General features: G+C 35.8%; 1 protein-coding gene across 11 annotated transcripts in view; it reads left to right on the plus strand.

Moving 5' to 3' along the window:
- Positions 1 to 16,036, plus strand: part of USP34 (ubiquitin specific peptidase 34) — a 127,098-nt gene that overhangs the window by 23,150 nt on the left and 87,912 nt on the right. For all 11 annotated transcript variants that reach the window (XM_082756720.1, XM_082756725.1, XM_082756727.1 and 8 more), the window contains 4 exons: positions 3,958 to 4,008; positions 4,225 to 4,374; positions 8,532 to 8,599; positions 15,517 to 15,709. In XM_082756720.1, the coding sequence (XP_082612846.1) occupies positions 3,958 to 4,008; positions 4,225 to 4,374; positions 8,532 to 8,599; positions 15,517 to 15,709 (462 nt within the window). The remainder of the gene's footprint in view (positions 1 to 3,957; positions 4,009 to 4,224; positions 4,375 to 8,531; positions 8,600 to 15,516; positions 15,710 to 16,036) is intronic.

Genomic DNA, 16,036 nt, shown 5'->3' on the forward strand with positions numbered 1-16,036 from the left:
CCATACGTAAATCTGTAGTTCTGCCTCTGCAAGCAGAAACTGAAGAGGGCTGATGTATCTCATTATTTAAAAAAAAAAAAAAAAAAAAAAAAAAAGAAAAGAAAATCAATGCCTGCTTAAGTGATTTAGCTTTTGTACTCCTCTGGGACGCCTACTGAAACTAGTTCCATAGGAATATGCAATGAACAATTCTGGAACAGGTTTTATATGTCTAAACACACTTCTTTTAAATGACATCTTCATGTGTTTTTTTTCTTCTCTTTCAATTTCACTTCCAAATGATAAAAAGAAAATATCAAAGTGCTTGGTGAGATTTCTTTTCCACTTGATGTGCAACCATAAAATGATTGGCCGCAGATATGCAGTAGATTGCTGCATTGTGAGTGACTATCACTGTAGAGAGTGTATGTGGTGCATTGATCATTTGAATTACTGAATATGTTCATTCGTTAGCTACGCTAAAAATATATAACTTGTGAGGGAAAAGTGTTTTTTCCCTTTCTGCTAGACTTTTTTGTGTGCCCAGGTATAGATTATGGATTATACTGGCTTGCCAAACTTGCTATGAATGTTATTCCTCTTTTTTATTGGGGTGGTTTTTATTTATTTAAAAGGTCCCGCCATCTACCATCAAGCTTTTTTATTTTTCTTCACAAAACGAGATTTTGTATATCTAAGAAGCCCTAGGGTTTATTCTAAAGTAATAGTGATAGCTATTTTAATGTCAAAACTTTTTGCTACTATAACTCGTTTCCTGAGATTGAGAATTTAATTTTGGATTTCAGTGTAGAGCATATCTTAGTTGAATTGGGACAAATTACTAGTCTCGGTAATGGGAGCATTTCTCGTTTTAAATCAGTCTTAGAATCAAAATAACAACAAATACCTGTTCTAAATGTACGATCAATACTTGTAAGCTAAATAGATTCCTGGACAGAACAAATCCACCAAGAATTTGTGTGAAAAGCCACTGTAGCTCTCCCTCCTCCTCTGCCTTGGAAAAGGAGAAAACTTCTGATGGAAAAATAGAGTATGCTCTCCACTTCAGAAATTCCTTGTTCCAGATTGCTGAGTTGAAGTTCTACAGGTTGATTCATCACGTCCAGTGAGGTTGCACTTTGCCTAGAAATGACCAACTAGGCTGTCATTTAAACACTTCCACTGCAAGGTTTTCACATGGTGTTGTCTTCTGGTAATGAGTAGTGGTCAATATTTACCGTTAGTCTTTGCATACACAACCAAAATCTTTTTTTTCATAATGACAGCAAACAGAATACAAGTCTTGAAGCCTAATCCAGGTGTCATTTTACACTTGACCAGATGGAGAAGAACTTTCATATGAAAGTAACAAGTTTTTCCTATTTTAGAAGTCCAAGCTTGCTTAAATAAAAAAGGAACAATAAACCAAGAGAAAAGGATATCAGCCCCTATGTCAGCCTGTAGACTCTGTCCTTAAATAGAACTGGTTAAGAGCTATTTTTGTCAGTTACACATTTATGACACTTCTGGAGAAAGTGAAGACCTTGTGAAATGAGAAGCAAAGACTGGTTGGTAGCCAGAGGGGCTGCATGCTAGCACCAGAAGCTTCCTTAAACAATTAAGTTCTGACAGCAAAGTGAACATGACCTTGCAGAGGGCAGAAATGTGCTGGATATGAGGACAGTGAAAGTATGTTACGTGGAAGTAAATCAAGCTTATGTTACCTGAGAACTGGCGAGTATATAGTCTTGACCTGCGTAGAATGAGTATGGGTCTGTATAGACAGAAAGCGTGCCTCAGCTTTTCTTAAACTGATCAGAAACATAAGGAAAAATGTCTTTCTACTAAGTTTGTGCTTTCAGAAGAGCAGAGCTGGTTGTAGTCCTTTAGAGGACAGCTCATCTCAGGGCATGAACACTGAAGAATAAAGCTTCAGTGAAGGTGAAGTCTGGAAACACACTGTTTATTCCTCTTGGAGTCTACCATTATTTTTGGTGCCCAGACAGAGAAATCTTTGCATTTTTTAAATGATAAAGAATAGACACACTCAGTATTTTTATAAATATGCTTGTGTTTTTGACAATTTAATATATTTTAAGAAATCTTGCATGCAGAACAGTTCAAAACTGTATACTCTGTTATTCAGTTTATACTTACTTTATGCAGCAGGTTTAATGGGCAATTCAGAGGGGAAAAAAGGTTTTGAAAATGGAGGCTCTTAAAATCCTGTAAAGAAAGAAGCAAAAAGATAAAATGCACTCCTGAACTTTGTACTGTCTTAAAATTCCTCTAGACAGGAATGAATAATGAATCTTAAGGGAGTAAGCCAACTGTTCAGCAGTTCTTGAAAGAAGGTGAAATTGAAAGAGGAAAAAATCAGTCATTTGGGTGTCTGTAGTCCTCTGGTTCTTTGGAATGTTGCCATCTATGCTTTTGTTTTTCAAGTAAATCTTTCTTTGGAAAATACCCCTAATTAAGTACCCTCCACCCAAAACTGTGTCTGTGGCAGACTTAAGTTAGCATAGTTCATCTGGAGTGGTGGTTGTTCATAGCATATTAGATTCCCGTGAGGAATTCTCTTATTTCCTCATAAAGGTGATCATCAGGATTTCTCGGTCTCTGACTGTTCTGTTTCACATCTGCAAGTACAGAAGTCACATTTCCAGACTCGGTCTTTCAACCGTGACGCTTTCAGTAAGCGCTTGCGCACCAAACTTCCATGAGTTGACTTCTGTATTCTAAGAACTGTAGTTTACCTGACAATAATTATTTCTTTATTTTATTCAAGAAAACTAATGAATTTTCTCACAGTATTTTTGCAGTTTTTGTGAGCATAGCACTGAACACCTTTTCTAGCTACTTGAAAACATACCACCTACTGGCTTCAGAGCTGTTTTAAAAATAGCTGTTACGGTGTCACGAGTTCAGGCATGACTTAGATTTCAGCAGGAGAAAAAGGAAAATAAATGCTTAGATATAATACAAGCATATTGAATAATTCAGAATGTTTGTATCACACTTAATCCCTCCAAAATCACTTGCCTCTGGCATCCTGTGCTATAGTGTACAGAAGCTTATTCCTACAGAGGTATTTGAAATGTATTCAGGAAACTTCATTAAGAAATTAACTTTATCTTAAACTTGCATTTGAATTGTGAATATGAGAACTGGGTGTTTGGTACGGAGAGATGGGAAGAAGAAGGTGTGCTGTAACTACCTACAAGTATCCATGGCAATGTTGTGGTTTTACAGTCGCATTTTATGATAGTTTGAGTGCCCTTTTGCTCCTAGCCACATGCAAGATACAGTATGTGTAACAACCCTAATAAAGAAAATTCCCGCTTTATGCTGCCCAACAAGTAGGTGTTGTGAACATTAAAAAGAAAAGTTATTTTTCCAAACTCTTTTCAGTTTAGTACTTCTGGAAAATATGTTTGTCATCATAGCAGATAGCTAACAGATTGATAAGGTGATACAATTCTTTTTTCCTCTTAAATTAGCTTTATCCTGTAAAGAGCATTAGGCACTAATTTTATATGAGGTGTTTCATTATATGTAAAATAATATAATAGTTGAAGTTAAGGAATTATATGCAGCCACTGCACCAGGCTGTATCCCCCTTTGCAGTATTTCTGTTGAAAAATTGCTATTGAGGGTGAAAAGGGAGGGTGGGTAGGTGGGGGGTGAAGAATGATGTTTTGATCCCAGCCATTGAGAGCCACTGCTGAGATGTTACCTTAAATGTGTGTTTGTGTACTTACAAATGCATTTCAACAATAGTAAACTCATAAATAAGAAAAATATGCTTTGGAGTGTGAAATTGGAGCAAAGCTTTAGCTTCTGGCTTCGTCTAATCTAGGTTTTTGATTTCTCTGTTAATTGACTATAATACTTGTTAATGATCAGTTGTGTTTTGTTCTACAAAAATGTTTTTATTGCTTCTATTAGTTAATTTTATTTTTTTTTCCTTTTAAACAGGATATTTCTGCTCAAGAAAGCAATATACTAGGGGCATTCTGTGACATGAATGTAAGTTGTCCATTTTTACATAGGTACATATCTCCTAGAAACTTACAATTTTATAATTATATAAATAATAATAGTAATATAAATTAGCTATGTTGCTTCCTCTGTATAGATTTGTGTTATGATATTTTTATTTTATTTTGTGTTTCCTGTATATCTGAATGGATCTAGCATTGATTGTTCGTATTCTTCTCCTTTTTTATTTTTTAATTTCTCTAGGATGTAGAAGTACCATTGCACTTGCTTCGCTATGTTTGTCTATTTTGTGGAAAAAATGGCCTTTCCCTCATGAAGGATTGTTTTGAATACGGAACTCCTGAGACACTGCCATTTCTTATAGCACATGCATTTATCACAGTGGTATCGAATGTAAGTGTTGTCTTTACATTTTTTTTTTACTATTAAACACATCATAACAAGTAAAAGGACTGAAGTCTGGAAGAACTGTAGGAGCAGGGAAGTTGTCCTTGTTGGGAATGTGAGGGCTGCTGCTCCACTGGGGCAGCATTTCACCATCCAAATCCTATATATCTCCTGTAGGCATGTAATTAATTTTGCCAGTTTGGATCATTTCATCATTCCTAGACATCAAGATTGTAGGAGCCTCAGAAAATACCTGTAAGGACAGTTTCAGATGTCGTTTTTGTTCCTGAAGTTGTGTCATGAAAATATTCTAAGCTGTCTTAGGCTACGTTAACTTTTTACCTATTTCCTGTATGGCACAGGGGATTTCTTTTCCTTTTGGTTTCCTGTGATTTTTTATCGTTATAAACATTTGCAGTGTAGAGAGAGCTGTCTTTTATTTTCAGTTAGTTTTAGAATCAATATTCTTCATTGTTTTTCCATTTTGGAATAATAGCTATTTTTTACTAGAAGAATTACAAATGGATTTTAGTGGAGGAGATTGGAAGAGAGAGATTGGTAATAGAAATTAAAACTTCTTTCTGAAGGACATATGAAGAGTTACAATAATGTGAATGTGAAGTCATGTCCTGTCCTGTTACGTACAGATGTAAATGAAATAAATAGCTTTATACGCCTTGTACAAAGTGAGTTTAACATCATTTTTATATTGGTTCATTGCAGTATTACATGTTTAAAATCAGATCCTTGCTTCCACACATCTTTGCTCCTTCCTTGTTCGGTTCCTGACCAGCCAGGATGATGTTCTAAATAAGTATTGAAACGTTTGCATAGAGGGAACCAATCACTGAAGTAAAGCTGGTGTTGGTGATCATATCGCTTCCTCCTGATCCTTTTAGTGTAATGGTTCTTCACTTGTAGGTCAGAGAACAAATGAGTAAGGCCATGATGTGCTCAGTAGTTGTAATCTTAGACAGGAGGTCTGCTGCAGCACCTCTTTATGTTAAACTGTAAAGATAGGTTTTCTGGCCCTTTCTGTAGGATCTGATGAGCTTTCAGGTGATGAGCTGATGGGCTTTTCATCTCTGGCTGTTCTCAGCACAACCTGCTGGTATCTCTTGCTCCAGTATATCAGCTGAGTTTCTGCTGTAATGTCCTGACTCAATTAAGTTAAAATGAGCAGAGAGACAAAGCAGCAAGTTGAACTGTTGTAGCTGATTTTCATGTTCTAAATGAAATAGATTCTGATACAAATAGTTTCTGATACAAACTTGTGAGCAGACCAATTGTTATGTGGTACCATCGAGCAAGGCAGGAACTAGTTTATGTTATCTGTTAAATACATTTTCACAGTAGCACCAACTCTTGAGAGCTGGTATTTCAATAGCCTTTATTTTAACGATTATTAGAGGTAGTAATGATGGAATTATTTAAAGTCATTGGGACAAATGAGTTTTTTAGCTACTACTTTAAATGTTTCAAAAAATATTTCAAAGTCTGTAGTGCAGATGGACTAATCACTTCTCATTAAAACGTTGGGCTTAGTAAGCTCCAGGAAGTGTAATAGATGAAGTTGGAAACAGTAAACCAAAGTCAAATCAATCATCTACTAACAAGCAGTAACATTCAACTTGGAAAGCATTTGCACTGTTTCTTTCACAAAGAATGGTGTATGTCTCATCAAGTGCACTGCAAAGGCTCATTTAAGAGAAGACCACTAGCACAAATCAGTAAATTGTTCAGGGCAACTGAGCTACTTATTATTAGTGGCGTTTCCTTTGTATAGAGGACAGAAAAATTATTGAAAAGATGTTTGCTTGAATTCTTGTATAGAGAAGATCTAGTTTGAGTAAATGCCTTCATCAGACAAGTTTATGTTTGTAATAAAGCCAGCAAATGTAATATAACACAATTTGCATCACCCAGGGAGTTGTCTAGTTGGCAGTCTTGGTTTTTCTCCAACTTGCTGCTCGGCAAGATGCTTTCTTAGCAACATTATTGTGGTAGGACTGTTCCTTCCTAAGAGTATTCCTTTGCTCCTTTTTTTAGTCATATACTTGGTTCCACCTTTCTTCCCATATTTCATATTCTGTGGTATTTGCTCAGCTTAACTACCTGACATTATGTTGGTCTCTTTAAAGAACTAACAGATGCAGAGAAATCCATGACCTCCAGCTTGTTCTGTGGAGGGTTTAAATATCCCTGGTAAAGTCTGTCGTTGCTTCATTCTGAACAATTTTAGTTTTTTGATGTTGTGGAGGAATTGTTGCCCCTCTCAGTGGAGAAGAATTAGTAGAAATAGGCTGACAACTTCAAAAATGTTCATTAAATTTTACTGTGTGAATCTTCATAAGTCAGAAGTACAAACTGTTAAGAGAGACACTCTTTTAGAAATGAATTATGTTATAAAAAACAGATGATAAAAAAGAACCTCTGAAGCTGGAGGATAGAACAGATGCAATAAATATTGTATCTTAAAAGCAGGTGGAAGCTTAAGAAGTCTAAGGAAAGTTGTGGATTTATTAAAAAAAAAAAAAAAAGTCAATATTAGATATTATTTCAATTTGTCATTTAATTTAGTATATTTAGGTTTAATTTCATGATAAAAATTACATTTTCCTTTGTTAACATAAAATTATCAATTAATTCAATTCTGAGGATGAAATTCATACGTAATGCAAACATCTAGATGAATGAAATGGCTTGAGAAGTTTGAATTAATACACAGCGAAAATTAAGACAAACAATGAAAGCTATGAAAACAAAATTATAAAACCCTTTTACTACTTTTATTCCATAAAAAAATATTTCCTTGTGGATTGCTGGCTCGCATATGGAAAACAGCAGATTGTTGTGTTCCAAATCAAATTGTTTGAATACAATACTATCTTTGTCATCATTGCAATTCCTTGTCAAAATGTTATTTAATTTTTGTTTCTAGCAAAAAATCTTCTAGTTACACTTCCCATATTTGGCATGCTAGACCCTTTTTTTTTTTTTCCTTCTTGAGACCAAGTAGAATCAGAAACTTATTCCAAATGTGGTATTTTTTTGCAATGTGCAGATTTGGCAGGTTTGTCTTGCAAAATAGGTTAGTATTGTTATTGTGTACTACCAGTCACAGAGTAAAAAGTCTGAAAATATTTTTTCCAGAACTGACTCAAAGCTATTTGGCTAATTCCACAAATGTTTAAAATAAATACTGGCCATACAGTTTTCCTACTGCCTAATATGTTTCTCTTCTAGCAAGAAGAATAATGTAGAATTTTCTGCATTTCATCCTTGAGTGATTGTTGGTGTTAGCTATTTGGAAGATATGTGTGCACGCATGATTAAAATTATGTCAGTAGTAACAGCTGCTAATGTTTCATCTGTGCTAGATCCCTTACCTGGCACGTAGTTGTCTTTCTGTAACAGGTTTAACAGGCTCAGCATTCCTTTTTGAAATGCAGATGGAACTTCTAACTTTGCCTGTGTAAGTAGTTTGGTTGGTCCTCTTTTCCTCACAGCAGTGCTAAATAGCTGTTTCAGGGTGTTTTTCTGTGCATACATTTTCGTAGTGCATACAGTTTTGCAAAAGTGGTAAAGGCAGTATGGTAAACATGGGAACGCAAATGTGGTAGTAAAAAAAACTTCTCTTAATCGCTGGTTATAAAACAGTTTTATTTTGTAGGGTATATAAATCATAAGAAGCAAAGCATCAATGTAAGTCAAATGATTTTACTTGATTTAGGAGAGATTTGTAAGGAACAAGATTCTTCATGGAGACTTGAAAAGAAGAAAGAAAAAGAAAAGAAAAAAGGAAAAAAAGGGGAAAAGAAACCCCACATGGCTGAGCAATGGGTTTTCCTACTTAAGAAACTACAGAAAATTCAGAAATGAGATGTCTGGACAGTATGATACTATTTATACAAAGTTCATATTTTCTGAATGACTAGAAGAAAAAATGCAACTCATGTTTCTAAGTCACAGACACATTCTTCAGCTAATGGCTTTGAAAGTGAGAAAATTAACAAGTTATTAAAATTAACATGAAAACAACAACAAAGCCTTTTTATAGAATGGGGTCACATATGTAAATATATCAACAATATTTCATTCTTAATATTCTTATTAAATGTCATTAATGATTTTTTTTATCTATTTATGTTTTTGCATTATAGATCAGAATATGGCTACACATCCCTGCTGTCATGCAGCACATTATACCCTTTAGGACTTACGTTATCAGGTAAATTTTTAATTTAATAATTTGTTCCTGGGAGGGCTTTTTGATAGCACCTATTTATAATTTCAGTTTACATACTTGCTAGTTGTTCAAGTTATTGCTCTGTCTGTATTATTTCAATGAGGAGAATGAAGGTAATACTTAGAGTTAGCTGAGGTAGCTCCTTCTATCTACCTAATCTCAGTATCAATCAGATCAATCTTAGGAATAGAATTTTTGATACAACATTCAGCCCCATTCTGATATGTCATGTCAGGATCAATTGTAATTATTTCTCTTATTGCAGTATCTTCATATAACTTCAGTGAAAATTTACACTGAGGTGATACAAGTAGAAGAGTACTAGGTAGTCACTGAAATTTCATCTACTGAGTTTTAACGCCGCTCTGCATTTTTATGTTCTGTATTTCCAGCTGGCATGAATTGAAGTGTGATCAAAAGTCTACTCGCACTTTTCTGTATCTAACTATATTCAGTCTCAATGATTTTCTTTATAAGCTGCCTATCATCAACACTTTAAAATTAAAGTACTTATAAAAATATTTAATTATACAGGGAGTTTATTTTTATTGCCTTTCCTAGGACGATAGCAAAAAATCTAATGAGTTGCTGATGAAATTATCTGGGGTTTGTATATCTGCTTGGATGTGGGTGGGGGCTGGTCACTGCTAGTAGCCCAAACTTAATTTTTTCTGGTGCAGACAACATAAAAAGCCACTGCTCTTGTATGTGCCCACAACTTCTCCAAGGCTTTGGGTTTCCTGTATCTGTACTATTAGAAACGTGCTTGAACTGGTCATAGTTTACTTCCCTGTTATCAGTAAACGTGCCCTTGCAGATTACATTAATTGTACCAGTGTAAAAGCGCACTTAAAAAATAATAATTACATTGGCAACAAAAACATACATCTAACAGTGAGGCTCAGAACTATGTTTCATACTTTAAAATGTTCTGGTTTTAATTGTAAATAAGTTTCACTGTGTAGAAATTATTTGCTTGGCTACAGGCCTATCCTGGTGTAACATGGTTTCTACCAAAATTATACCAGCAGGCAGGAGAGTATTCTGATCTTTTATTAAAATATATCACTCTTGAGTTACAGTCCAGCTGTGCACACTCCCTTAATGCTGATGTGTTATCTTTGAAGTCCTATAAAAGTAATTATTAATCATGAAACAGCCTGGAAAACAGCCACAGAGGGGCAAGCAGGGGATCTTCAAGTGCTCGTCCCAGTACATATTCAACCCGTAGTTGTTGATGTACTTGGGAATTTGGTTTGTGAGCCTTAACCGTCTTCTTGCAGTGTATGGAAAATAAACAGAGCATTGAAGGATCAACAATTAGAGATAGACTGGTAAGAAGGAACTTGAGTGAGACAGAACAAAGCACCCTGCAGATATTGCTGTTAATTCTCCCTTGCTTGGCATCATACTTTAAGCATGTTCTACTTTGTAGCTGTAGATGTAATTAGGGTCACTTGAATTAAAATGCTTTATTCTTCTGTTTTCCTCATCTCTTTAACTAGTGAAATATTTGCATCTAATTTAAAACATGCTTTGTCAGCACTTTCTTGTCATAAATGGATGTTTGATGTTATTACCAATACATTTGTGTCCATCAGAAGGGTAACATTGATACAGGATACACCTTTCAAAACCACCAGCAGTTTAGAGAAGGATGTTCTCTCAGTTTTCATTTTTTACAATGGAATGTTGATAGATCTGGGACTTCTCAACATTATGAAGTCCAAAACTTTGTGAAGATGCACTTACAAAGTGAGACATGAAGCTGGGAGGCCAAGTAACAAAATCTTTACTGCTGTATCTCTACAGGGGACAGAAGTTAACATAGATGCTTTCAGCAAAATATGGCTTATACAGCTCACCTCATTTGGTTGTCAAGCTTACAGATCTCTCCTCATTGGGTCTCAAGGTCTCCCTCTGCCTTCTACTTCCATATCTGAAAGCAAACATAACCCTGGGCACTGCAAGACAGCACTTTTAAAACAAGTTCTGCATTAGCTTCTGCTGCTCTGCAAAGACATTGAGAGAGCTTGGAGGGGGGGTTAGTCTAGAATGATCCCTTGGGGTTCTAATTAACTGCTCACACTTTGGAGTGGGCCTCCTGTGTGCTCTGGACCACACTGTGTGACCCTTCTCCCAGGGCAGGTGACAAATGGAGCAACAGTGCTGCAGAGGCATCTTTCACCATGCTGGAGTGAGGTGGATGTGTGGTCAGTGAGGATGTTATTGGTGTCAGCTGTTACACAGAGTATCTGAAAGAGATGGGTCCCTGCTAGAAACCTTCATAAGAAGATGATTACATCAAATACATGTTAAGTCATGGTCCTTGTGTTGATTGGAAATGGCCTGTTGTCTGCATGTTGGAAACCCCGCAACTAGAAACGCAGTTTACCGTGCATGCCCAGATGTTTCTCTTCACTGACATCTACCCTTTGTAGTTGATAATGGCCACATGGTAGATGCCTTCATGAGATGTCTCATCTAAAGGATACAAACTTTGTTAGTCCGAATTGCTGGACTAGCAAAGTTGTCATTGCTCCTGTTAAAACCAAGTCTAATAAATACTATTAATTAGAATAGAGCAATAGTATTCATATCCTGCCTCTGAAAACCCTATGCTTTTGAACAGTTTAGGAAAGAAATAAAAGATGTAAGTTAAAAAAGGCGTCTTTTAATAAGGAAGCAAAGTATTTCTGACTTCCTCAGAAGGAAGCTTTTATTGATCACAATAACTTACAGTTCTTCATTTCAAATTGCAAAACTCTCATGATAAAATTATCATATTATTTGTGATAAAAAGAAAGACAAGACTTAAAGATAGTTGATTCCAGCTGACTTCGCGTGAAGATCAGAGGTGAGAGATGTTCTACGTAATGCCAGATATGGGATGCTTCACGATAGCGGTAGTTATGAACAGTGTCATCTTGAGGACAACGTTTTTTTCATCAGCAAACTTCATTGAAACGTAGGGTCTCATGGATAGTTGTGCCCTTGAGAAGGAAACAGGCTATCAGTGCAGTCCATTTTCATAAGTAAGAGATAAACTTGTATGCCTGCTATTGTAAGTGCTTCTATAAACCACTAGAAAGTCTTGGATAGTATGAAGGGAAAGACCTAAAACTCCTCTTTCTTTGACTTCACAGGTGGTATCACCTACTAAATGTTCCTCTGGTAAAATCTGAGAGAGCTATGTGTAGCAACACTACTGATCGATATCATATTTAGTTCTAACCCCTTCTTTGCTCTTCCTTCTTCCTCTGTCCCTTTTTCAGACCGATCTTGAGATATTTTGTTTACAAAGGGTTTGTGTCTCTGCCCCAGTTAGGAAGAAGTGGGACGTTCTGTTCTAAAACACACTGAGAGGAAATTGCGTGTGGCAGTTTTCTCCAGCGTTAGCCTTTTAGTCTCAGAACAGGGCACAAGCACAGAGCTGGTGTATGCAGAGGGAGTGGAAGCTCCAAACGGAATTGTTGATCCATGGTGCTTTCTGTGCAATACAGCGAGACAGAATGGAGCTGAAAGAATTCAAATTACTGCTTAGAAGTATTTTTCTTAAGAATTTGAATTTTATGGAAGTACCCAAGACTACTCTTTGCTACTAAATGTCATGAAAAACTCTTGTAATAAGCCTGACGTTTTCAGTCAGGAGACAGTAGCTAGGCACTTAAGTTAATTCTTGGTAATGCTGAAGAGCCCTGACTCATTTGGCTTGATATACTTTTTGTAGCTGTGGTCCAAAGGAGTCATACTATGGGAAAAAAGATTATTTCACAGTTGTGTAGCTAAAGTCCTGATGCACGAGACATGATTGTACGCGTTACATAAAAATGGAAATACACATTTAAAACTGAACTCTATCCCCAAATACAGCAACTTTAAATAGTTTCAGCAGACTAAAACTTCTAAAAATTAATGTATATATGTGTATGTTTTGTTAATACCATTTCATAGAGGTAACAACAACTACTGAGGTGATAGAAAGGGTTACGAAGCAGGTAGACAAAAACTGTCATTAAGTGAAGAGGCAGTCTAGTGTGTTTTGTTTTTTTTTTTTTTTGGGACAAAAATGGCTGTTATATGAGTGATATGAAGACAACAATATGAAGATAATAGGGAATGATTATTCAGTTTTTCAAAAATGAAAAGAGGAGAACATCCACTGCAGTCATCAGGTTGCAGGCTTAACAGAAGTTTGTTTTTCATACAAACGCAATTGTGAAACTAATGGCCACAGGTTAATGAGAAATTTGAAAGTATAAAAGGAAGAGATAAATTAATTCACAGTAGTACATAGTTTCATCTTTTCTTTTTTTTTTTTTCTTGTAACATACGGGACAAATCTTTCATCTGCTTTTAGAGAGTCTATTTTGGGCTGACCAGGCCTTTTGTCTTGCTCCAGTGACACTGTTCTTGTGCAAAGCAGTGCAGTAAATTTACAGCTAGTCGGTGTAAGGAAAGATGTGTATTAATTGCCAGTACTAGCTAAAGATTTAATTTTTGTTAAAAATTAAGTTATACCAGTAAAAGCATAAAATGGACGCTGTTAACTGATAGAGACGGGCCTAGGCCACTGTATCCTTCCGCAACTAAAATGAAGCTTAGCATACTTTGCAAGTTTCAGCAGATTTAATCCTGGTAATAAAAATATGATCGTATTTAATTGATGACCAGCATAATAGTGCCAATAAACTTTCTAATGTAGATCCATTTATACTTGGAAAGGCAAGTATGGTATCTTCAAAAGCTATCTGGACATGGCCCTGGTTGAGAAGGGGGTGGACCAGGTGACCTCCTGAGGTCCCTTCCAACCTCAGCCATTCTGTGACTCTACATCTATACTGTGCTTAGCTCTTAGAATAACCTAGTAACATTAAAAAGGCTTAGAAACGGTGCAAATTAACAAACAAAAAGTGCTCTTTCTCTGTAGCTTTCTCTAGACCCCGGGCAAAGCAGATTGTACTGTTGGAGTACTTCTGTAGCTCTGAAAATGCACCTACAGTGTACGTTAAATTATAAAAGTAGAATTTTTTAAAAGCACCATCAATTATATACTACACAAAATACGACACAGGTCTGATATAAGCTTAGACTAAATACAATAAATAAATTAAAAGAACCTTAAAAATATTGCTGCGGTGTAAGTTTTATGAATAAAAGTGGGCTTACATTGATACTTGCATAGGAATCAAAACTTTCTTTAAATTAACTAGATCAACATAGTTGCTTCACCAAACTTTCTAGTGTAAGCAGGGTTTCAGATGATAGCCTTGTTAGTGAAATGCAGTGAAGCCTCAAAGCATCCTCCTTTCTGTGTAAATTGATCCATGCCCATTCCTGCCTGTTACACACATGCACTGTTTATCTGTTATATGTAGAGTGAGAATTTGTTAATTTCTTTTAACACCTTCAAGATCTTCTGAAATCCTGACAAAACAATCAAGTAGCACTTAATGTGCATTCTAAAATAAAACTGAATAGAATAGTTCAGTTGGAAGGGACCTGCAAAAATCATCTGGTCCAACTGCCTGACGGCTTCAGGGATAACCAAAAGTTAAAGCCTGTTACTGAGGACATCGTCCATATGTCTCTTGAACACTGACAGGCATGGGACATCAACCACTTCTCTAGGAAGCCTGTGCCAGTATTTAAGCAGAAATAAAGGCTTTGGTCGTACACGGGCTTTCCTTCAGTTGCAGTTTCACTTTGAGGTAGGGTCAAGTTTGACGTGCTTCCTCAGAAAGACGGCGTTTCCCATCTTGGAAAAAGACATTTCTTCCCCCATAGCTTAAATTATGACTGAAAACGTTTGGGAACCAGCACTGATTATAGTTTGCATGTAAAAATGTGGAGATAAAAAATGGGCCAAGATTACTGATATTTGAGATTATTACATTTTGTAACAGAGACCAATGAATTTTTTCATCAGTGTTTCTAATCCTCTCACCTGTCTGTAGATTAGAAATAGGTGATTAGGTTGGGTTTGCTGCTGAACTTTTTCAAATGAGTTATGCCTTTTCATTGCAGCTTTTTGTTTTGTTTAGAAATCATAGCACAGAAGCATTACTTCCTTGCCATTATCTGTTTTTCAGTGCTCAACATAAGAAAATAAATATTACAATTGATAACGGTGAGGAATCTGGTTACGATGGCCCCCAGTGGTCCTTCTCTTGTCCTCCTGTTACTTATCAGTGATTCCTGTCATAGATGCACAGTCTTTGATTATTTGCGCTGAAGTCTCTTTGCTGTGTTTGACAATGCTAAGTATCGTTGAAGTGTGTTTATTTTAAGGCCACTACACAAGAGCTGTGAAAAAGGGCCTCAGTCTAAATAAGAAGCAGGGCCTGTATTTTTTCTTTTCTTAATTTACTAATGTTTATACAATGCAAATGCAAAGGATTGGTGTATAAATCTAGTGAAGTGTAGTTTAATATCTCTTTTATATTTTAAAAGGTTCTTGCATATATTTGTCCAGTCTCCAAGGATAGATCCAGACTTAGGCTGTCAAACAAATGGATTTTTAACACATTTCTGCGTAGTTAAATCTAGGTTGGATGTAGCCGAAACTTCAGAATACTGAAGGCTTCCAATCTGCATTTCCAAAGAACTGTGTGGGATTCATGTCATTTTGTGGGTATCTGTTTTTTCAACAAAGAAATTTGAAGAGGATTAAAGTCAGAAATGTATTTCCTTTTTAATGTATTTTACATAATTCTGTTCTTTCCTGGTGTTTTTTTTTTCGTTGTTGTCAACTTCTGATATATTATTGATAGTGATATTTTAACTCGTTACTCCTACAGCTGTTGGAAACACATATTTGCTATAATCGAGATGGTGTTCTAGGATTGTTCTAGTTTGAATCATACTCTTTCTTTTCTTCCATTTGTAATTTATTCCAGGTATTTATGTAAACTGTCAGACCAGGAATTGAGACAAAGCGCAGCCCGGAACATGGCAGATTTAATGTGGAGCACAGTTAAAGAACCATTGGATACAGCCTTGTGTTTTGATAAAGAAAGTCTTGATCTTGCATTTAAATACTTTATGTCTCCAACTCTAACAATGCGATTGGCTGGGCTGAGTCAAATAACAGTAAGAACTTTTTAAAAATACAAATATTTAGAAAAATAATGTTTCTATTGTGTTTTACAATACTGACTTATTTGGGAGCATTTTTAATGTGTGAAACAAGAGAATCCTTGTATATGCAGTGTTAGGAAATTACAGTTGTGGTTCTGAATGTAAGGTGCACTGAGAGATATGACTAAGACATCTCTGTGTTCTGCAGTATGTGGAACTATAACACATTTCCTGAACAATTTACCATTCTAAACAAAACTGTATTATAACCATGTTTTGCAACAAGGTGTGTAAAATTAAGTCCATTGACATGGCTATAGTTGTTGCTTACAAACGCTT

This window comes from Aythya marila (genome assembly GCF_965140915.1).
Source record: "Aythya marila genome assembly, chromosome: 3".
Lineage (NCBI taxonomy): Eukaryota > Metazoa > Chordata > Aves > Anseriformes > Anatidae > Aythya > Aythya marila.